The following is a 23,533-nucleotide window of genomic DNA, read 5'->3' as shown; positions in this document are numbered from 1 at the left end:
ATTTCTAAACATTCAAAATAAGTTCATCCCAGCATGTAACACTCTGATTGGCAGCTCTCTCACTCCACCACTCTTTCTGGACTGAGAGAAGAAAGTATACTACTGACATCTGGATGCTGCAGCACACATGTGGCAGACAGGAAGTGCTTGGGTATAGGGGGTGGGAGACAGGGGGGAGCGCAGGAAAGATGATGGCTTCTTTATCCCCAGCAATCATTAGACAAGACTGCAGAGGAAGTCAGAAATCACCACTCCATATGATCCATACTTCCCGTCTTCCCAGAAAGTAGGAGGAGTGCTTTTTAAAAATATTCAGTATGTGTGGAAACAGCTGGTCAAAGCCTGCCATTCAATGTATATAATGGTCTGTCTGTGCACCAGCCATTACAATTAAATCATGTGTATCATCTCTTTGGTTAGGGACAATTATGTCACTGACAAAGTGATGGCATCTGCCAGGAACAATGCACAGAGAGACGGATACAAGATAACCCAGTACAAGAGCAAACAACAGCACGTTAAAATACCATTTCATTTTGTGGAAAGTAAACAGGGCAGTGAGTTGTTTTTAACTTCAATCTACCATATATCACCAGTTGAAGGGTACTTTATTGGAACATCATTAGTTCATGTTTCATATAAAAAAAGAGAGGTCATGGCTATCACAGCCAAAAGTCTGATAATAAAGTTTGAGCCATGGATGGAAGTATAATCTTGCCACATTTCACTTAAAGTTGTGAAAATAAAATTTGATCTTGTTCTGCTTCCAGAGCCGATAATGAGCTGCAGCAATAAGAACTGGCAGCACCATGTTTACTTGTCTAGAGAGTAGGAAAATAATTGCTTGTTCAGCATTTCATGTTGTAAATAAAAACTTTTCTCAGTAAAGCTCGACACATATTGGAAAGTTGTCACATTATTGTCATATTATACAGATTATACATCTGCCTTTGCGATGAATTCGTTTCAATTCCAGCATTTAAATCACGACAATAACTTGGCTAATCCCCAAATATAAAATTTCTACTGCTACCTGCTTCTGCAATTTTCTGACATTAAAAGCGGCTCTTCTGCATTACAGTTTGACTTGCGATTCCAAGTCAGTGAGTGAGTGTCCTCTCATCGCCCAATCCTCTGCCTCTGACTCCACCTGCAGTACTCCGTGGCAGCTCCATGATACATTTGATTTGTTGAATCTCCTACTGAAAGAGCTTGCCCTTTCAACCCAAGGCCATCATTCTCTTTGTGACTGCAGCTGAGCGAGGGCTTTGATACCCAAGCCAGTTTGGCACCATGTTGGGTGATGAGTATAGGGATGTGTGAGCAGAGGGATTACTCGGTTTACTACTATATATATTAAAAATGACCCAAAAGTTGAAATAATAAACCACAGCCATCAGAATATGAATATTTTCACATATGGTGAATCTAATTGTATCATGTATCATAAATGAGTCTGTGCTTCTGCTATGTTGGTAGCAGAAGTGCATGGCCAATGGCTAAATCCCATTAAATTTTCCAAATCGATTCCAAAAGAGCACACTCATATGAGAAACAATAGAAAAGCTGTTCTATAAGACTGCAGATCACCCAGCCAGCTCTATCACACTCACACCTGCTGTGTGCCGTGAGAGGAGGGAACAACTGGAGGCACGGACCGCACGTGTGTATGTGTGTTTGGAAGAGAGCACAACTGGGCATGCAAGCTCTTGTATGAATGTGTGTGTTTACATGTGCACGGCCCTGTAAGAATGCATCAGTGCTTGTGGCACAAGGCCTCAGCTCGATTTAACTCCCCGCTGAATGCCACAGTGACGCCAGTCAGACTTTGTGTGGCCACATACCTCCACTGAAGAAGATATGGAAAAAATCTGTGGACCAGTAAATCTTGGAGATTACATGGCTCCTCTCAGCTCTGGCCTTAATAATGCTTCAAATTCAACAGTGCCATGCCACTGCAATTTGGAGCTTTTGTCTTTAGAAAAACAATGAATCTCCATACCATCCCAGCATCATTGCTCTTCGACTGTGCATGAGCATCTATGTGTCTAGAAAGAGCTGGTGGTGTTTGTGTACGTTAAAGAGAGGGGAGACACGAGAGAGAGGATTATATGTAGAAATAGCAATGGATCAACTGAAACACAACATTGACTTGATTTTTTAATTGCCTCTCGACTGCAATGAATGGCCGATGCAGCTGTCTGCGTGAACAGCTGCTTGCCTAAAAAGACAGAACAAACTCTGGGAGGGAGGAAGAGAACAATGTGGGATGAATCATATTCAGCCTATGAGGTATTTTGCAATTTCACAACTTTAAAAAATGCATGCAGGATTAAGAATCACTTTTATTGGAAATTCACATCTGTTCCAAGGCGCATTTCCCAGGGAGCTTGCAAAGATGCATTTTCTATGCTGTCTGGGCAAGACAGAAACAGTATGGTGTATTGCTGCATAGAGTAAACTAAAGCAGACAATGTTTTTTTTCTTTCTTTTAGCTTTGTTAATGTGGAACTTTTGAGTTTACAAGTTGCAATTTACAACTGTGGAAGAACCAGGGGGCTGAAAGATTTGATGGAGCAGTCTGTATAGATTTCCTGCAGAATATTTGTCAGACTTGAATTAAGTACTGTTGTTTTTCTCTCTCTCTCTCTCTCTCTCTCTCTCCTTCAGCCTGAGGCCTTGTGGCTGACTACTCCACGTCTATAAATCACCAGGAACGAATGCTTATATCCCGGAGCGAGCGCACTGAGTCAGTCTGGCAAGGTTAATCACATTCACATCTCCTCGGCCTGTTTGCAGCAGCCAACTGATAACCAAATACACATTACGGGGCATGATCGCTCTTGTTTGTGAATTCTGCTCATATCATGCTTAACAGTGATGACACATAAAAGAGTTGGATGTAGGTGAAGCTGTGGGTCTATTCTGTTTTGGTGATTGTTACCAAGCATAAACAGCACTCTCGCAGGTGTTTGGACAACAGAAATAAAACCAAAATACATAAAGAATTTCTTTAAAAGGAGCAAGACAGATACCGTAGGGGTGGGGCTGGGGATTGACCTTAATAACAGACAGAGGTCTCATTCACGCTGCACACATGCTCAGCTTACACTGGGGCCATTGGTCGGCTGCACTCATATCCTTCTGTCTGTGTGTTTGATAGACTTTTAGAGAATATGGGAAGCTTTCCAAGTGTGACACATGGTTTCAAGCCTATGAATATCTGTGAATATAAGTAGCATAAGTGTAGTATAAGGGTGGGTGTGTTTGCAAGTGTGCATGTTTTCGAATATGCATGTATGTGATTATGCTTCAATCTTTTTTCCATTCAGTGCTTTTGCTTTTTTTTCTCTCTCTCTCTCTCTCTCTCTCTCTCTCTCTCTCTCTCTCTTTCTCTCTCTCTCTTCTCAGAAGTGCCCTACCCAGATATGTGGGAATTAGGCCACATCGCTCACTACCATCCTACTTTAATCAAAGTGCCGATTCTTGAAACAGACAGCTGTTGTCATGTGCCTTGATTCCAATGGCTATCTGTCCCTGTAGCTGCCCAAGTTCTTAGTTGGCCAGCTGAAGTTGCAGAGGGAACTAGGGTTAACGGCGTCTGCTAATTTAAACTCCAGTTAGAGCAGTGTTCCTATTCACAATACAGCATATACCACAAACACACTGATCCAAGGTAAGTTTCTTTTTTCTCCTCTCTGGCATTACTCATAACATCCTATTGATTTACTGTTGTACTGGTTTTGAACATGACTTTTACTTACTAAAAATGATCTAATATAGTAATTCACTAACATAGTGGAGTGTCAGTGATTGCAATTCATCAACACAAACATGGCAGGTGATGTTGATTGTTGTGTTGTTTTAATCTTTAGAGTGTGACATGCATGATCCCATATAACCATATAAGGACAGTCCTTTTCTTTAAAGTAAATGTGAGTAACACCTGCTGAAAAGCTAAGGGAAAAAAAAAACGTCATATCAATTTCCCAGCACTTCATGTAGACTTTTCTCCACCTAACAGATCTGTTGAGTGCATAGCAGTGAGTCAATCAACATTGATTGGTAGAAGTGTACACCCTTGCCATGTTCCTCCATGTTCCAGTGCCTTAAATCAACACAAACAGCAGGGAACATTGTCCGAATGCCTTCTTGGCTTGAATTTGGTAGCTCAGAATGGCTAAATGTATACACACTTATGAGTTATTGTCTATTCATCTATTCCTGGTTCAAGGCAGTTGTCTGGGTGGGCCAGGGCAGAAACAATACCATCTGTTGCAGACTAACTGAAGGTTAGCTTTAGACTTAAGACTCGAGCCATCAAGTGTAAAGGGCAAATGGTTGAGGGCACACAGCGGAAAAAATCCTAAACTCCTTGCATGTCATAAAGATCTGTTCAAATCTAATCGAAATGAAGGAGAGAGAAAACATTTATTCGTCAAAGATTTAAAAAAAAGTAAAAACTGATGTAAAAAGAAACTAGTGGAGGATTCCTGGGATCATATTGGTGAAAGATAATATGATAATAATAAAACGTCTCACTTTGAATTTTTTAGCATTTTGATTAGCATTTAGCAAGCAGTCTTTTAAGTTGTCCTTTCTCGATAAATAAAACAAACATTTTAAAACACAATCTAAAGTACAATAAAGTATATTTCTGGCATTCCACACACTTTTACACATATGCACAAATTGAAAGTTGAAAAATGACAAGATGAAAATATTGAGTATTAATTCCTGAGCTGGTGGTATTACTGCTAGCATTTCAGTTTTCTGGGAGAAAGAGAGTTGTCATAGGTCCTTACAAAGCAATTTCTTACCTGTTTCCATACTACATCATGGCTCGGGTGACTAGAAGCGTGGGAGTATCGTCATGAAAAGAAAGATGAGGCATGTTCAAACAAAGTTATGTTATGCATTGGAATAAGTTTCACAGGCTGCTCAGTGACGTCATACAACTGTTTTTGCTACTTGATTTATTAGTTTGAAAAATAAAACTTGGCCAGGTAAAAAAAAAAAAAAAAAAAAGATCTGAAACATATTGGAGAATTCTAGATTGGGGAGAGGTTTAACTCTCAAAACACACACACACAAACACATATGCAGGGTTTGGGTCAGAGGTCAAATGGCCCTGAACTCTCTCCCTTTAGGCTGAGGACATCAGAGGCCCCTCTGTGTGCTGCTCTCCATTTATTTTACCCATCATCCCTCATCAGGCCGGGTGACTCTGCGACCCGGGAGCTAGGGTTACCTGTCAGTTGACTGTCTATTCATGAGCACGGGGCTTGACGCTGTGTCAACATTTGTTCTGTGAGAAATGAGGGAGGAAGAAGACGAAAAGAGTTCAGTTCAGTGTGGTAAAGACCAAAGCAACAAACAGGAAAAAAAATCTGAGTGTGTTAGAAAGAAATACTTTATTTTATATTGAATGAATAAAAATCTATCTTCAATTTGTTTCTGGGATTTCAGGCAGTGCAGGGCCCTGACTAGCAGACTTTCTACTCCAATGACATGCAAGTGTGATAATTCTTGTTTACTCAGAGACAAAGATCCAAAGGATCTCAGTAAACAGATGCCTGCATGGATACCTATTGAGGGGTACCTACAAAAACACACCAAAAGCCCCCCCCCCTGTGTGGGCTGTCAGCTATCAATCAGGGTGCCGTAAGTGGGATCCTTGAGTGGAGATGCTATCAGCGCTGCCCCATATACACTCACACCACAGTTTCCCTTATCTCTACTGAGATAACAGATCCCCTCTAACAGTGAGAGGCCTGAACCAGACACACTTGCTTTCTGCATCTCTCTCCATCTCCCTCTCACTCTATGTCTCAGCTGTGCTATAGGCCACTTCATTTCAGACAGGGGCCCTCAGAGAAAAAAAAAACAGTCAATTTGCTCTGGTTCCTGTTTAAAATTCAATAAGCTTGTCTCTTATATTGCAACCGTGTGGTGCTAGCGAAGGCTGCAGAGGGCGCATGCTACTTCTGATCCCAATCTCTGATGTTATCAGCCCTCAGAAGAAACATGATACATGTCTCAGTTGACGGATCTAGATGGGCATGAAATTGAACAGAAATCAGAAGCATGACACATCAACAATTTCCTGCAACTGGACTTTTATTTATTATTTTGTAAACATTGCATTTGCAACTAAATTGTTTAAGGTTTACAGCCCCTATTGATGGGCAAAGAGAACAGAGGGGTCAGGGTTGTGCAACTTGTATTTACATGTTGAAAAAGTGCAGTACAAAAACATCATGTATCGGATTAGATTTGAAAACACGTTTTCCACTTTTACTGTAGTTATTTTACCTCGGTTTGAGGACAGTGAGCTGGAGAGATGGTCCTGGACTGGCCCTGTTTTTCAGGCTTCCACCAGACCACAGCACGTTCAGCCTAATAACAAAAACAAGCATCCCGGTGTGGAGCTGGTCCCACAGTGTGAGGACCTTAATGAGGAACATGTGGAGCTGCCCAGACACACAGTCAGAGGAAACCCAATCCCTCACTCCCTCTTTTTCTCCCCCTTCCTTCTCCCCCCCCCTTCTCATTCTTTCTTTCTCACTCACTTACGCTTAACTCTTGACATTTTCTGTCGCTACGTTTTTATCATGTAGCACTGCTTTAAGGTCCTCTGTTCTTGTGTCTGTCAGAAATTCTTAATGTTTGTCCAAAACTTAAAACACTTTGGTTTTCTCTCTCAGGTCCATGGAAACTGCCTCTTTTTTTTCTATTGTACCAGAACAAGTGACCCACTGTCAGCAGGAGCAATATACCGGCCTTGTTTTTTACCCGATACACACCCACTCTCTCCGACTTGTTTTAGAGTTGGTAGTCTATACATATTGCTATATATTGGTCATGCAATGCAATACGCTCATAAGGAAACATGGGAAGAAAAAGGTCTTTCTCCACCCATCAAGCCTGACAGGCGGTCTCAGAGTTTCTTTCATGTGCTGAATTCATCCTTACCGTCCACCTGGATCAATTAACTGTTTGCTTCAGTGGTCATCAGTCCCGCAGTGTGGAACCTCACTTCATTTAGTAGACAGCAGCTTATTGAGCGAAACTATGGCTTTGATTTTGTTGTCTTTTATCTTTATGTAACACACATTCGGCATGCAGTTTTATTATTTCTATCACTACTACTAAAACTGAGCTTTTTTTCATCTTCAGCTGAGATAAATTGAAGTAAACAATGTTTCTTTTTCTGCAGGAAATGTCATCACTCGCTCATAAAGACAAACACTGCAACAGGTGAGACATTCATTTTAATTTTCTGTACAGTATATTAACACAACAGATCTCCCTCCTACACTGCGTCACTGCCCTGTGTCCAAGTTGTCGAAGGGAATACATAGTGTAACCTGTTTGATGGGATTTAAAATGTGACCATAAAGCACAGCAATAAAGCAGATCAACCAACCAAGCTTCCAAAATTAGCTGAACAAACAGAGTAAGGTAGAACCCTCTGGGGGGATAAACTTGGCACACTGGATCCAGTGTGACAGAGGCCCTTCTGGCAGCTCAGAACAATCCAAACGTTCCACTTGGGTTGAGCTGTCTTCGTTTCCCTCTCCACTATATATATCAGCCCCACATCAACATGGGCCTGTGAAGACCTTTCACAAGACTGACAGGCCACCTGAATCACACAATTGTGTGGCCGGAGGAGCCTGCATGTGTATAGAAAAACCAGTGATCCAATAACTGTCTAGGTTCACTTCTCTCTCATAAAGTCAGGAGGGAGGCGCAGAGGGAGACCCACAGCTACAAGCCAAATGTTCCAGCTGCACCAAAACAAAGCTTTAACTTTTATTCTAATTCTAGAAATTACGCAAACTGTGACTGTTGATTTTCTTAATATCAATATTTAATTCAGTAATTGGTTGGTGCATTTGATTTCTTTATTTGCATGGCACAAAAACCACAGAGTGTGTCTCAGGGATAAAAGGGCTGAAAGCTGGTGAGTGTATGTGCCTTGCAGATGGTCCGGCCTCACAGCAGCTGTGCAAATGAAAGACGGAGTGTCGTTGAAGGAGGTGAGAGAGATGGAAAGTTGGCCACAAAAGGAAAAGAGTAACATACAAGTTGCTAACTGAAAATGTAATGGAAAAATGAACAGCACACTCTGCTGAGATTTGCCGAGAGAAAATAATTGGGTCAGAGTATTTTCTTTGACGTGACAAAAACAGACAATGCCAATGTGTTTTGGCAGGTAAAACACCACTTTGTAACCAAAAAAATGACAAAAGAAGGCATTTATTGATCTCAGATATACAAGCTAATCAGTGTAATTGAAACAAATCCCACATTATAGGTTACCACTATATTATTCCTTAGCCTTAGTACAATGCCAGTGCTACCATCAAAATAATGCACTTGCTAAGCATTTATCAGGTTCTATATTTAAAATATTCACTAGATAAAGCAAGATATATTCTGCTAGTTTGCACACACAATTGTCAACCAAACTCTATTATCTAAGCACTAAATCTGGAGTGAGAAAACAGCAGGTGGGAGATTCCTTCTTAATGCTGAAAACACACAAACATTTGTCTCGGGAGGGGGAGGTGGGGTGGCGGAGAGGGAGTCAGAGGACAGTTGTCCCTGAGTGCTTTGTAATGCAAAGAGTTTAAATTTCTACTAGTCTGATGCAGCTCTGCATGCGAAAAGCTGTATTACTCGTCACTTCTGATTGTACTGAATGGCTCCAAGTTCTAACCTTAGCATAGACATAGCCTACTGTATATGTACAGATAATAGGCGGTTGTAATACTATTATAACCATAACACCCCTGTAATTCTTCAATTATAATCAGAATCAGAACTAGATTCATTGCCAAAGTGAGTTTTCATTTGCATGGAATTTGCCTTGGTGCACACAAGTATATGAAAAAGGAATGAACAGTAGGGCAAAGTCATGCAACAGTCAAGTACATAAATATAGAATAGAAATATTGCAATAAAAATATGTAAAAGACATCATAACACTTTTGTATTCATATACTTGTTTTAGAAAGGAAAATGAGGCTGTACGGTTTTGTGCAGGGTGTGCAAAAATATTAATCAGGGCAATTCTAATTTCACACCGCCCCTTGTGTTGTTGAAGGCACTTTTCTACTGTCCTCATCCCACTACATGTAAATATGAAATGGGTAGTGAATAATTAGTGTTTCATTGGCCAGCAATCACCTCTGGGCCCCGTCTACACTTTAGACCCCTCCCTCGTAGAACCGCCCTGAAGCCAGGGGCCCCTTTTGAATGACAGCGCTTGGGAAGGAAGACGAATTTTTGTCTGGTTTCCCGCAGCCACAACGTCGATGAGAAGCAGTCGAGGAACTCCATTCTAACTGAATGGATTGGTATGGGGAGAAGCGGACCACTAATCACGGCTAAACGGCAGCTTTGGGACTGTGTAACGTTGACAATGGTTTTACTTTCGCTGCTGTTTCGACCAGGTAAGTGTTGCTTTTTCAATCTGTGCCCCTCCACTCCTCTCCTGCATGCAAAGCTGTGTCCCGCTCTCCCCGCAATGGAGGGGGGGAAAGTTAACTTTTTCCTGGCGTTTTGTGGCTGAACTCAAACTCTTTAACGGCTTTCAACTTTCCTCTTACATAATAACTTAAGTGTTAAGTGTTTTTGGTGTTTGAATGAGAAAAGTCGCTGTTGTTTAGAAATACCCCGTCCGCTGCGGGGACAAAGTAAAGCCCTGTTGTATCCCAGCCTGCATCCAACACTTGTATGCTGCTAGCCGAGCCGCACGAGTTAACTCACTTTACGGACGTCTTTTTGAACACGTTTCCAACCATTCTCGCGTAAAACAACGACACCAAACAAGTTGTCACCAACCGCTAAACATTTATCACGCTTTACAAAACACAAGTGCCGCTGTTAGGTTTTATCAAGTTGTGTGAAGTTATGGCGTAGCCCCCCAACTAGCATGGCTCGCTAGCAACTGGCGTCCAGCACCCGCAGTCAAACCAAAAGAAAACTGCGGAGCTTGTTTTTTTTTTTTTAACCAGAAAGTGCTGCTAATCGCACACCAAACGGTCACAATTACTATTCAAGTCATGAGTATAACTTTAACACTTAGTTTGGACTGTTTTAGTTTTTGGCAAAGCTTAGTGGACCATGGTATTTCCCCCTATTCATGCTTCATTTATTAACTTTGTTAGCTACCATGCATGGGGGTCCAACTTTCTGGCCTCTGAACGTGTTGGTCCCAGTTAGAGATCAGAAAGCACTAACAATTCTACCAAACGCAGGAGCATGTTTTGTTTGGATTATGATTTTTGATTTATTTCATATTTTGTGGCCAGTTCCTAATGTGTTTTTTGTTTTAAATGCAAAAATAAAAGTAACCTGGCACTATGGACATTCATAATATACTAATATGGATGATATGGAATTATGTTTAATGTTAGTATTTAAAAAAACAAACAAACAAAAAAAACAAAAGTTTAAAATCACATGATTAAAAGTTGTCAGGCATTTAAGATTTCTAAGTGACAAAATATAAAATCAATGTAACTATTTATTTAGACATGAAAACTGCAAACCATCCTATATTGTTATAAGAATTAAGAAGAAAGATGATGAACAATAATATTGTCAACCTTTTCCAAAGAACCTTGGAGGCCCCTCAGGTTCTTTTTATTGTTTTGGTACTTTGTAATAGCTTGTTGTAACTGGATGTAGCATCAGTTTTCAATTTGTTTCAAACTATATAAATAGTTGCTGAAATGCATTCAGATGTTTGCTAGAGTTATGTTGTTAAAGTAACAAGTTATACTTCTTTTTTTTTCTTTTTTTTTAATTAAAGTTTGAGTATTTAAAGTGTCAAAGAGTAATCACTATGATGTATATGTTGTTAACAATAGCATTTAATACCATCTAAAAGTGTCTTCAGCCTTGTTTTGTACTAATGATGAGCTGGCTCTATGTCCACTATTGCACTCATAGTAGCTATGTTAGTCTGCAACTTAAAGACTACGCCCAAGCCAGTAGAAAACGGTGTCCTTCTCTGCAGCTCTAACTAAAATCTGCTAAACTGTAAAATACTAATACTGTCTGTGTGGTCCTTTTGCTTGTTCCTTTCCTGTTCTTATATTTCCCACATGGTCCTCACACTTGTTGGTAGCCTACTAAGTGCCGGAGCATAAAGACCCTTTGGGGAGATGCATGGTTGTTGATGGCTGTGCAGGCAGTGATTGTCCGAAAGTGTCAATCACAGCGGACTTGTGTGACCTGGCAGCGAGACGGGGGAGGCCTGTTGGAATTCGGAGGAGGGATGCATAATGCCTTTAACTTGACCTCTCACACTCCATCTCAGTTTTTATCAGAGCTGGTGTTGAAGTGTAGCGACTGTGAGATGCATTAATCATCATGTCATTCCCCCTTCAGTGCATCACACGTGTGTGAAAGGGAAGAAATGGTGCAAAAATATTCATGTGTGCACTGGTGTGAAATCTCCATGCTTATCTTGTTGTCTTTGTCCACGCTGTTTGGAGATTAGATGGGGCTTTGGAGTAAACGGAAGATTATTCTGTTGCAATAGAGGAGCAACCTGATGCCGGCTTTTGCCGTGAAAGTGATGTATGTGTTGTGGAAGCTGGATGGTGCTGATTTGAAATAGAAAATACTGTATATCCACAATACAGCAGGAGTTATTATGCTGGTCAGCAAATGAGACATCCCATGCAAAAGTAACACAAAATGAAATGAGCTCGATGAATATCCACACTTTTACTTCCCACAGAAATAGTTCTTTGTTTTCCTTGATAATAAATATCCCACTTGTGAGTCATAACTTAACAGGAAAACCCAAATTTAGGCGATGCCACCCAATTATCACATGCTGTGCTTTGCTGCCCCCACCATCCTCCCTTCAGCTTCCAGTTTGGATCCTGAGTTTCTTAAACAAGTGTGAGTCTTTGCGATGTTCCCCATGTGATCCTCCTGAAGTTAGCTGCCCCCATTCACCGAGCCCTGCCGTGCCATGTAGTGTAGCTTAATGGACTTCAATTACTTCAGCAACAGCCAAACCACATTCAACACCCTCAGGCAAACTAACACAGGTCGGTTTCCTCCTACAGTCAGGCTACATGCTATTTCTGTGAGGGCTAGTTGGGGGAAATAAGATTTGACTGACTCTGGAGCACAGTGTGGGATCATGGCCTCGTGAGCTCACGCATTTGGATTTTAATGGCTCTCCTGATTGAGCTAAACTTGATAGTGGAAAAGTTTTGACTCTGCTGCTTCGTGTACTGTGCTGAGGTAATACATCTGTAAATGTCAAGATGGGTTTTAAGATTCTTACGCAGGGAATTGGTAGCTCTAGTCATCTGTATTTTTTCAGAGAGGGAGGTTACTGATGAAACTGAGATGAGCAGCAAGCATTTTCACAGTAACTGATGCGTTAATGCCATTGCAGTACAACAGGTTGATGCTCATTGTTTTTGTTTTCCAGCTCACTGCCAGCAGTGTCGAATCCAGCGCTGCAATGCAGAGTATGTGGCTTCTACCTCCCCCTCTAGTGGTCTGCAGGAGGACGTGGCTCTGGATGTAGACTACTGCATCGCCTTGCGGGCCTATGCCCTGTGCACTAGGCGGCAGGCGCGCAGCTGTAGGGGGGACCTGGTCTACCACTCGGCCGTCTTCCGCATTAAGGAGTTATTCTCTCAGCATAACTGCTCCAGCGAAGGGCCCACCTCCTCCGCCAAGGTCCCCAGCACATCTCGTCCAGCTGTGTCAGAGCTGTGCGACTACGAGAATCGGGTCCTCATGTCGGGCTCTGCCGGTCAGCAGAAGAAATATGCCCACTGTGGATTATTCGGAGACCCACACCTACGGACTTTCCGCGACGAGTTTCAGACCTGCAAGGTGGAAGGGGCGTGGCCTCTGATTGACAACCGCTTCCTGTCGGTGCAGGTGACCAACGTGCCTGTTGTCCTTGGCTCCAGCGCCACGGCAACCAGCAAGGTAAGCATTGTAGAGCTGCGACAGAGTGATTAATCGATTTCGATAATCAATTTATCGTTTCAATCATTTTTTTAAGCAAAAGTGCCAGAATATTCTCTGGTTTCAGATTAAAAAAAACGTGAGGATTTTCTGCTTTTCATATGTGACAATACATTTAAAATCTTAAAATCTTTAGACAAAGAAAAAAAACAAGCAAATGATCCCCCTTTTTTCACTTCTTTTTTCTTCTCACATTTTACAGACAAAACAGTGAATTAAGTAAAACTCATTAGAATAATTGGAAGATGTATCAATAATGAAGGTAATCGTCAGCTGCAGCCCTAGTTTAGTGCTGTGGCTTCCAACGTCTTTGGCGTGTGACCCCTTCAAATCCAAGCAGTTACTAATTTTAAACCCCTCTCACATTCATGTGTCTTTTAAGTTTGAATAGTCTTTTCTTATTGTTATCATTTGAGGCCGGAATAGGTCAATCTATTCAAGATTTCACGAGAAAAATATATCTGGCAAAAAACACACGAAACCACAGCTCCTCAGATTTGTTTTGCGACCCTCGGTGTGGTGCTGCTCTTCTCGCGACAACCACCTAGGACACTACTAGAAATGAAAACTGATTGTAGTTATACGTTTTTGAAACTAAGGGCCTATATAGGCAGGCTGTTTTTTTTTTTAGTGCTGGCTTGCGAGCTCCACTATTGCCATAAAGTATCAACATGTGAAGTTAATCGTCATTCCACGGTGCCTCTGGAGCCTCCAGCATTCCTCTTGTCTTGGAGCTCCTTTAGATCTTATGAGGGAAAAGAGAGAGGAGGGGAGTCCTTCAGCGGTGTTGAATCACAGACATGCTTGAGCGCTCTACCTTTAACACATGGGTGGTCATATGGTAGTGATTAACGCTCACTCAAACATTTTCCTCCACCGCCACGATCTGGAATGTTTTTTCACCCCTCTGGTCAAATAATTATCTTGGTGCTTTTTGTGTAAATATAGGATAATGTGGAAAAACAAAGGAATAATTGGACAGCAGCGAGGGCCTTTGATTCTGTTAATGAAGTAGGCTGTTTTTTTTTCATGCTCTAAATGCTTTTAAATAGTTGCAATCTTTTATCAGGTCTCTGTCTCTTTTTGGTACTACAAAAGTCACATTGGTATATAAGGCTCATCATGTACAGATCGTGTCCATTTAAAATAGGTTCATTAGGCTGCTTTTATGTGACTTGTATGCTTAAATAGTAAATAATTTTGTTTCCCATTGTCGGGTAGTGTCATCGACTCCCTACACTTAACCAATTTTAATTCACCTGTTTGAAAACCAACAATAAACTATAATATTGCACCGGGGGAAAATTGCACAAACTCTCTCAAAGGCATTTTGGGACGAGTGTTGTGGGCCGAATGCAAACCTGTAGTGTGGGTATATCTGTGCCAGCACCCGCATGCCCCCATCATGCTTTTGGAGTTGTTTGCAACTGCCAGACTTAAGACAGGAAATCATCCATCAAATACTGTATCCCCGTAAGTGTAAACGTAACCGTAACCACAGCCACCGCTTTGTCAAGATACTTTGAAGAAATAGAGGTTAGGCCCAAATATTATTATTTTTATTTTTTTTTATTTTTTCCAAAGTTCAGCTGGAATACAAATCACAGTCAGTCACTGAGCAAGCACTAGCAGTGCCAGTGTAGGAGACGTGTTGGAAGATTCATGAGGATTTGAACCTGTTATGAAACTGTGGCGTTTGAGCCAACATTCAGGAAGACTGGTGGAGTTACTGCTTTTAGTTTAGTCATTTGCTTTAGGTATAAAAGGAAAGGTGATATTGAAGACCACACATTGATTGTAATTGTGGCTTATTTGAGCAGTTTCCTCTTTGGGTGGTAACAATCCAGTGGACCACTGACAGCAATCACTGCCACTCTGTAAAAAGGCCAGCATGGGCCATCCACACCTTCCACAGCAGTTAAAATGTTTGGTTTCCTGCTGCCACCTTATGGCTTTAAATGGTACTGCCCTTATTAGTTACCTTTTTATTAGTGTAAGAATATCCATGCATATAAATAAATGCTGATCTTCTTTTCCTCTTATTTCAGATCACTGTGATCTTCAAGTCCTTCCACGGCTGCACAGATCAGAAGGTGTACCAGGCCACCACAGAGGATCTGCCGTTGGCCTTTCAGGATGGGACTCGCAGTGGCGGCGAGAGCGGCAGCCTGACCATCGCGGAGCGCGGCGGCTCCGGAGTGGGCCGGCAGGTGAAGATACAGGCCCGTTACATCGGCACTTCCATCATTGTTCGGCGTGTGGGCAGCTACCTGACCTTTGCCATCCGCATGCCAGAGGACACCCTGGACTTTTCGGAGGACAATGGCGGTCTGCAGCTCTGCCTGCACGGCTGCCCGCGCAACGAGCTCATCAAAGAGCACACGCTGGGTCGTCAGAGCCAGCAGCCCCGGCTGCAGGGCACCAACACAGAGCTGGGGCCTCTGCGGCCTCCTCACCAGGTCTACACAGTGGAGCGCGCCACGGCCAAGTGTAGAGAGACTCTGCAGGTGGAGGACGTGTACTTTCAGTCCTGTGTGTTTGACTTGCTGACCACAGGAGACCCTGAGTTCTCCATGGCGGCCTACGGCGCTCTGGAGGATTTAAAGGCGCTGCCGCCCAGTAAACTGAAGCAGAATTCCCCGAGGACTCCTCGTCTTTACAACCGAGGAGTGTCACACACGACGGCTGCAGCAGCAACCAACTCCCTGCTCTCACTCCTACTCCTCATTCTGCTGCTTTTGTAAACAATAAATATAAATGATTTCTTTTTTTTTATATATATATATATATATAAAAGAGGGAGAGCGAAACAGAGAGACAAACAGAACGTGGAAGCATTACCAGCTTGAGGAAAGAGTGACTGAACAGATGGCTATATATATATATATATATATATATATATATATATATATATATATATATATATATATATATATATATATATATATATATATATATATATATATATATATATAGTATATATATGAGATTAAAAAAAAGTGTGGGGGGCAGCAATTTGTGAGTGTTGTGATCTTTTTCTGTTTTTTTCATTTGAAGGATTTCACACTAAAAGATGGTATTTCTTCCCACTTCACAATGAATGAATGAATTTTATTGGTCGTAACCAAAGGGTAGCGTCAGAAGTTTCAGCTTATATAAGGCCCCCCCTTGTCACATTTTTAAAATAACAAACTCATTTTCAAGGAAATAAAATCGACAAGACAAAAAAGATAAAAGAAATTTACGGAAATCCACAGACATTTCTGTGGATTCATACATGGGTCGCATCAGTTGAAAAAAGACAGAAATACATCATGTGGTTTGGGGTCCAGTACAACATGTTGTTTCCATGTGCTCACTGCTGGTTTTCAACAATCGTTAAAAACGTGTGTGTGTTGATTTTTTTTTTTTTTGTAAATAGCAAAGTCATCATAGTGCACAACCTTCAAACAGCTGCACATGTAACTCCATACTGTATGTAAGCTGTTTTTTTTTTTTTGTTTTTTTTTTCTGCAGAGCAATGTGTCTTCTAGATCCGCATAATCCAGTAATATCAATAGCACTTAACGGTTTTAACAGCAAGTTTGTGTATTCAAATGTTATTTCTTTGTCTATTTCAACTGTTATTTCAGATAATTGGCATGCTAAATACACAGGATCCAACAACTGTATGTAAAAACTACCTATCCATAATATGTCAGTGTGATATTCAACAGTTCTCATCTTCTGTGAAACACTCCCTCTTCAAGCTGTTTGGCTTCCATTTTTAAAGGTTTAAAAAAATCACAGATCTTTATATAATAATATATTAAAAGAGTGTATATATGTGTTTTATATTGTGTACATTTGCCTGTGTATAGATGTTTTTAACTGTAATGTTTTACATTTGTTGTGTTTTTAGTAGGTTATTTTGAGACATTGTAAGAAAAGTAAACTAATATGTTTTTAATTTTCCGTATTAAATTGTTGGACACTCCGGACCACAGTCTGTGTTTTTTCCTCTTTTTTTTTGTGTCTTTTTGTACCTGCTATCATGGACAGAGGATAGAGATTTATTTCCCCCCCCATCACATCATGGTAAATTGTTGTGTACAGAGGTTGTCTGAGCTTTTATTGTCCATTTAAACCAGGGTTATGAACTTTTAATATGGAAACATTTAGTGTTTCTAGGTTAAGACACAACACAGAAGATGACAAGCAAAACACAAAAGAGTTAATACAGCGGCAGCGTTTCCAAACTGTATGCTTGTAATACTACTTGTGTCCTGATGGGGTCCTCAGTCCATAAGGGCTGACAGCTCGTAGTATAGGCCTACAGACAGTTTTGACAAGCGGGCTGTGTAGCTGTAGGGATCCACAGTGTTCTCAGTCCCCCTGTGTAAATGTTACCTCTGAGCGCTGAGCTGGCTGCTAGCTTTGCTTTGGTCTGCCCGAGCGCTGCATGGCTCCAAATAGGATTTAGTCTGTGGTTTAACACCAGGTTAGAGTCAACACGGTGCTGATATTTGCACTGTACACGAACAACGAGTGCCATGATTAGAAAGAAGGCTGTGGTAAGTTTTTATCGCCATCAAAAATGCATTTAAGAAAGCTCCTGCACACTCCTTATGAAGACATTAAGAATGAATGCGCTATAATTAGTAGATGTAGATTTAATGTATATCTTGAATTAAGTTAAAAGTGTCTTGGTCCTTGTATTACTGAGTGACAGAATGTTTCGTCACACATGCAAATCATAGTTAATCTCTCTATGTCCCATTTCTTTAAATAAAGACAACAGCACAGTGAGCTGCGTGGTTGGGAAGGAGCAATGAAACGAAACTTATTTTAACCCGAAATATGTTCAGCACAGTCATGTCCTAAATCAAGTCTTCTTTGGGTGACTTGCATTGCCTCGTTCTTAATATTAGGAGGGAAGAAGAGAGGGAGGCAATTGGAGGGAAAATCTGTTTTGGGGGAAAGTGCATGTACTCAAGTAGTGTACTTTTCTTTCCATTCTACTTTTTACACGACAACAATTAGGCTAATTAGTCGCATTTATAGTTACTACACTGTTATCCCGAATTAGTTGACTTTACTAGGTATTTGCGTGGAAACCCGTTGCTTTAAACCGTGTTTGTTGTTTACACAAGGTGAAACTTAACAGGTCACGTTGTATTAACACAGAGCGGTAAGTTGAATCAAGTTTACATTAGTAGTCATTACTAAAAAATCATTAGTAAACATACATTATTTTTTTCTGGAGTCATGTTGTCTAAAATAAGCACGTTAAGTTAAAGCTTTAGTGCGTAACTTTTTGATATTAATGAACGTCCGTTCCATTCAAGCCATTGCCAAATGAGTTGCTACAAAGCTAATTAAGACAGACATACATGAAACATTACCACAAATGACATAAACTTCCAAGTAGGAAAAACAAAGAAAACATGTATAACAACAAAAAATGACATGACCATACACACAGACAATGTCTTGGAGACGTATATCCCTGAAATAAGCATTGCATTGGATTTAATGTAGCTGGTTTAACAATAGGATAGATTGATGTATGAAAGAGTCATCCGGCGAATCGAGTGAAGATGATTACCTCTTCTGAAGAGTCCGTCAAGTTTTTTTAAATCCTCCGTGTCCTCCTTGGCTTATAGCAACTGCGTCATGACTTAGAATTCACACAGAAACTACTAGGGACACAGAAACCACGCACTATAGCTTTAAACATGCAAAGAAACTTAACAAAACATTAGCCTACTTATCAATACTACAGAAATAAGCTGTATATATAAATATTGTTTTTACTTGCCTCTAAGAACATGGCATTCAATGTTTGTTCCTATAAATCCGAATGGAAGACAGTACACACACACACACACACACACACACACACACACACACACACACACACTGTAAATATCCTGCGTGAAAGGTTGTACTCAGAAGACAGAGATACTAATGTTCAACCTGTGTATTCCACTTAACACCGTTTCACTGCCCAGACGCCATTAGTCCCCACCTGGATCTCAGTCATGGTGCAACAATAAATGTAGATAAACATGACCACTAAATCAACCATACAAAACTAAAACCCAGACAACATAAATGCACACCCAAAACATTAACAGAACATTTTTTTCCCCATGAGCCTTTGCATCGCTTCACCACAGAACAGTTCAAATGAAAATACAGAAACATAAGATCCTTGGTTATTTCTGCTTAATATGATCTGTGCACTGCATGCTTAAGCTGATTATTACAAACAACTAATGTGATAGAGTAATGAATATGGTTTTAACAAAACATGAAAGAATAAGTAGTGACCACTAAAAAGTTTAATTACAACTAAATGTGGGTGTACAGTGTTACTTTTCAGATCATGATTTTACATTAAAGAAAAGTTATGATAAAACATTTATGAAAGTCTAATCAGTGGCTCCAGAACTTTTTAATCCCATTCAAAAAATATTGGGTACCCTGTCATTTTTAAGACCTAAAGAGGTAAAATGATCCAACATATTTTTCTTCTTTCTCCCATTAATCATCTCATGACCTCCTCAGATTTATCTTGTGAGCATTTGGAGGGGCCCGACCCCCTAGGTTAAGAACCACTGGACTAAACTACCTAACTGCATATAAAGTGGTTAAAACTAGCTCCACCTTAAGCTACAGCAGTAAAAATAGCCTACTGCTTACACATTGTTGCATCAGTATTAACAATCTAATAATGTCAATATGTAATTAATATAGCAGTCACATGGACATTTTACTGCAAGTACTTTAAGTACATTTTGCTTACAATACTTCAGTACTTTTATCTAGGTATTTGAAAGCAGGGCTTTTACTTGTAATGGAGTATTTTTTACGTTGTTATATTGGTACTTGTAAACCACCTCACCTTACCATCTTTTATCTAAATACATGACTATTGCTCTAAATGTTGAGTGAGCTGATGGTGTGTATGGTATGTGTGTTTCCTTCCGTTTTATTTATAATTTGATACAAAGCTAAAAAAGCTTCAAGCCTGGTCTTGATTGATGTCATGTGTGGAGATGCCGCCATCTGACAGCTCTGGCAGCAGCAGCAGCCTTATATAACTACGCCATGTGAGAGCACCCTCTCAGTCCGCTCAGAGAAGGTGAGATTCTTGACAACTTTTGAACTTGGAAGCTTCTTTACAAAAAAATGGAGCTTGACATTGAAAACTTCTGTCTTTTAAAAACTGGAAATGAAGAATATGTAAAAAAAAAAAAAATCTTTTCACGGAGGATGTTGCACAAGGTTGTTTTTTTTTCACAGTAAACTGCTCAAGCCTGCAGAGATTGCTCGTCCAGTCTCTTTGAGCCATTCTGTCTTGACTTTCCCATGTAAACAAGGACAATTACCAAGCTAATGAGATGAGAAAAAACTGCTTGAGTGATTGATACTCTCAATGGGGAAATTAATTTGATATTAATAGAGCACTTGGCAAGATAAATAGATAGTGGTGTGTGAGTCCTCTCCTTGATTGATAATGGCTAGATTGATGGCTGTCTTAATTCAAGATGTTCCTTAGACTTAAATGAGGTGGCCTAGATGAGGAGAGACTTTTGATCAAGTGTTTGGAGCAATATGGGGCTTAAAATAACTTTGATATGGATATTTAAGGTGCCATACCTCCAGTTTAGGGTATTGGAGGCCTCAGATACATGTTAGGTGATACAAATAACAGATCATGTAGACAGGATGAGTAATGATTCTAGCAGGTGTGGAAACATCTTACATGAGTTGCAAACGGCAGCCTATCTTTTGCAGTTTAGACTCGATTTCTTGATGCTAAACGACGCATGTGATGTTGGTCAGCCACAGCTGTAAACTCATTCACCTGCTCCTGTGAGGTTGGGTTTGTCTTCAGTTTCACAAGTGGCTCCCTAAATGACCACCTTGCATCATTTTCCTGCAGCTCCCGATGACTCTTAAGACCCCCCCACCCTCCTCTGAAACATTTTGCTTAATGATGCACTCAGAGTCTGATGGTTGCACCGAGCCGAAGACGTTCAACATACACATACATTACACCCTGTTACATGGGTCACTGCTGCAGAACTGAGAGCGAGAAGTCACTTATTTATGTGTGTGTGTGTGTGTGTGTGTGTGTGTGTGTGTGTGTTTTTTTAGACTGCTCTAGTCTGAGCGATTATACAGCTATCTCATACTGCAGGCTCTCTCATACCTGACCAACTCAATCTTTCTGTGTCTCCTCAATAATCAGAGTGACAGCGAGCAACTAGAGATATCTCACCCACTGGCTCCCTCCAGAACGGGTATTGACCTACATATCAAATCATACACTCCTGGCGTGTGTGACAGAGATTGGGAAAAGGGAAATAACACTGTTTGATTGGCAGTCTTACTTTAGTAAACACGCTGCATCCCCTGGGTTTCTGCCTCTTCATATGTATTTACCGTTAAAGGTAAAACACCAGCGGCCTGCAAATCCTACAAGCTACAGTGGGACTTCCTGCCATTTCAGCAGCGGGTTTTCTCTGCTGCTACTGTAACAGTAGAGAACACCTGGTTGTCTGAGTGTGTATTTTTATTAACGAGCCTGTGTCACCAAACTTTTAACAAATGGCCCTCGGGCACCCTGACGCCCTGAAAAACCCAGCTCGGAAATTAAGCATCTGCATCATAAATCTTGGAAAGTTACAATAATTTGCAATCCACTCCCTCATCAAAGGCAATATTACCCTAATTTATTATCTCCCCGCACGCGGGGCGCGCAAAGGCCATGGAGATAAGAGTTTATCAGGAGGGGGATTGATTTTCATTAACTGATTGTAATAAAGATGAACTGCCTGCCGTGCACACTGACCAAGAGCCACACTTTATTGTAATTGGGACAATTTATTTCATGAGCCAGTGGTTCTACTTTTTTTGTCCCTCCCACTCTTTTTTTTCTTCTTCATATTGCTGCTCTTCAATATATGTGAATGCAGTGTCTCAGCTGTACTGCTTCAGATGTTACAGTGAATTCTGATGTAAGAGTGATTACAACGTGCATGTGCTTCTGGCACCAAAGCGATGCTGCAGTTAGTGATGTAAACTTGACTGATACTTGATGTCTTCCTTATTTCAATTTACTGCCTCCTGCTTGTCAAAATGAAAATGTTATTTGTTCCCCTGTCTGTCTCTTGCAGCCACTCCATGATCAATGCTGCCTCGCAACTGTCTGATGTTTATGTTTATATACATCCTGACACATATTTCAGCTGCAGCGTGCCTCCCTGCAGCAGAGCAGCATGAGGTGACCTGCTAACTGGTAAAGTCTTCAGTCTCCGCAATGACAGATAATCCAAATCATCCCACATGCTGCACAGCTGGGTTTCCATACGAGTCTGAAATGGGTACATTTCCTCTCCTGAAGCTTCCAGCATTTTATGATGAATACCAAAGTAGACTCCTGCCTACTGGGAGAGCAGCAGAAACCGGCTCAGGTGAAAAAATAAAAATGTTTACAAAAGTTCAAGCTGTGGATGTGCAGTAATAACCTGGCTATCCTTTGAAAGGGCAATCACAATATCATCACAGTTTCATCACTTAGCAGGGACGAGGCATCAGTAACAGACTCTGCGGTGGCAAGCTGTAAGAGGCTGCAACATCTGCACTCGCAAACCTTCAAGGTCCTTGAGAGTAAATCCTTGTGCAACAACTCCCCCTCTCTTTGCACTGTGGTTCAGCACTCCAATCGACATATTATAACGGAGAAAAACAAAACATCCTGTTTGAATTTTTATTGTAAAATTGGAAAAAAAGGAGAGAAAGAGAGAAAAGCCCCAATAAGCATTTCTTTTTGATACATATCTTTATCTTACCATAACCATAAAAGAAAAGTGGCTGAAGAAATAAATACATAAATAAATAAATAAATAAATAAACATCAAGTTACATACTTGACCCGATAATTATAAAATTATTGAATCATCAATCAGTAATATGAAGTAATCTAAGCAGCAGGTATTAAGAAATTTCAACAGGGGAAAAAATGTTTGGTTTCTCAGGCTAATACAGAACACATCATTTTTTTTAATATGTTTTTTTTTTTTATAAAAAGATACTGCTTTCCCTGTCAGTTAATCCATGCTGTACTGACGCTGCCACAAAAACAGGTGGCGCTCTCCTTTAAAAAAAAGAAGAAAGAAAAACAATACAACCTGTAAACTGCATTTTCTCCTCCAGGTTTAAAGAATAGTACTGAGATTCTTCTTTTTGCACCCTGCATGTCAGTAAAGTCTTCATCACAGACTCCATACTGCTGTTTATATGTTTTTGTATGCTTTGTGCTGAGAAACCAGAAAGTTAACATCTTTATAAAGCGACCCACCCCCTCCCACTCCCCCATTTCAAACCCTAATCTATATGTACCCAAAGAAAGGCCCTGTGCTGATTTTCCACAATATACAGATTTCATATTTATAATAAGCTACTCTCCTTAGCATTCAAACCATAGTTAAAGAATCATATTGTTAATACTAGT

At 40.6% G+C, this 23,533-nt stretch overlaps 1 protein-coding gene across 1 annotated transcript; it reads left to right on the top strand.

Annotated features, from left to right (window-relative positions):
- The first annotated feature begins 9,246 nt into the window (after positions 1 to 9,246).
- rgmd (RGM domain family, member D) lies at positions 9,247 to 15,808 on the top strand. Its single transcript, XM_078259256.1, has 3 exons — positions 9,247 to 9,464; positions 12,476 to 12,987; positions 15,075 to 15,808. Exons 1-3 carry the CDS (start codon positions 9,371 to 9,373, stop codon positions 15,768 to 15,770), a joined length of 1,302 nt encoding a protein of 433 aa, XP_078115382.1. The 5' UTR covers positions 9,247 to 9,370; the 3' UTR covers positions 15,771 to 15,808.
- Positions 15,809 to 23,533: the final 7,725 nt, after the last annotated feature.

Source organism: Sander vitreus, chromosome 9, assembly GCF_031162955.1.
Source record: "Sander vitreus isolate 19-12246 chromosome 9, sanVit1, whole genome shotgun sequence".
NCBI lineage: Eukaryota > Metazoa > Chordata > Actinopteri > Perciformes > Percidae > Sander > Sander vitreus.
This window is presented reverse-complemented; position numbering and strand designations above follow the sequence as displayed.

What these genes read in the sequence shown, in the direction of transcription:
- rgmd (XM_078259256.1), top strand. Translation starts at nt 9,371, where the DNA reads ATGGGGAGAAGCGGACCACTAATCACGGCTAAACGGCAGCTTTGGGAC. An exon ending in TTCGCTGCTGTTTCGACCAG is followed by an intron (nt 9,465 to 12,475) that starts GTAAGTGTTGCT and finishes TTTGTTTTCCAG; the next exon opens with CTCACTGCCAGCAGTGTCGA. An exon ending in GCGCCACGGCAACCAGCAAG is followed by an intron (nt 12,988 to 15,074) that starts GTAAGCATTGTA and finishes CTCTTATTTCAG; the next exon opens with ATCACTGTGATCTTCAAGTC.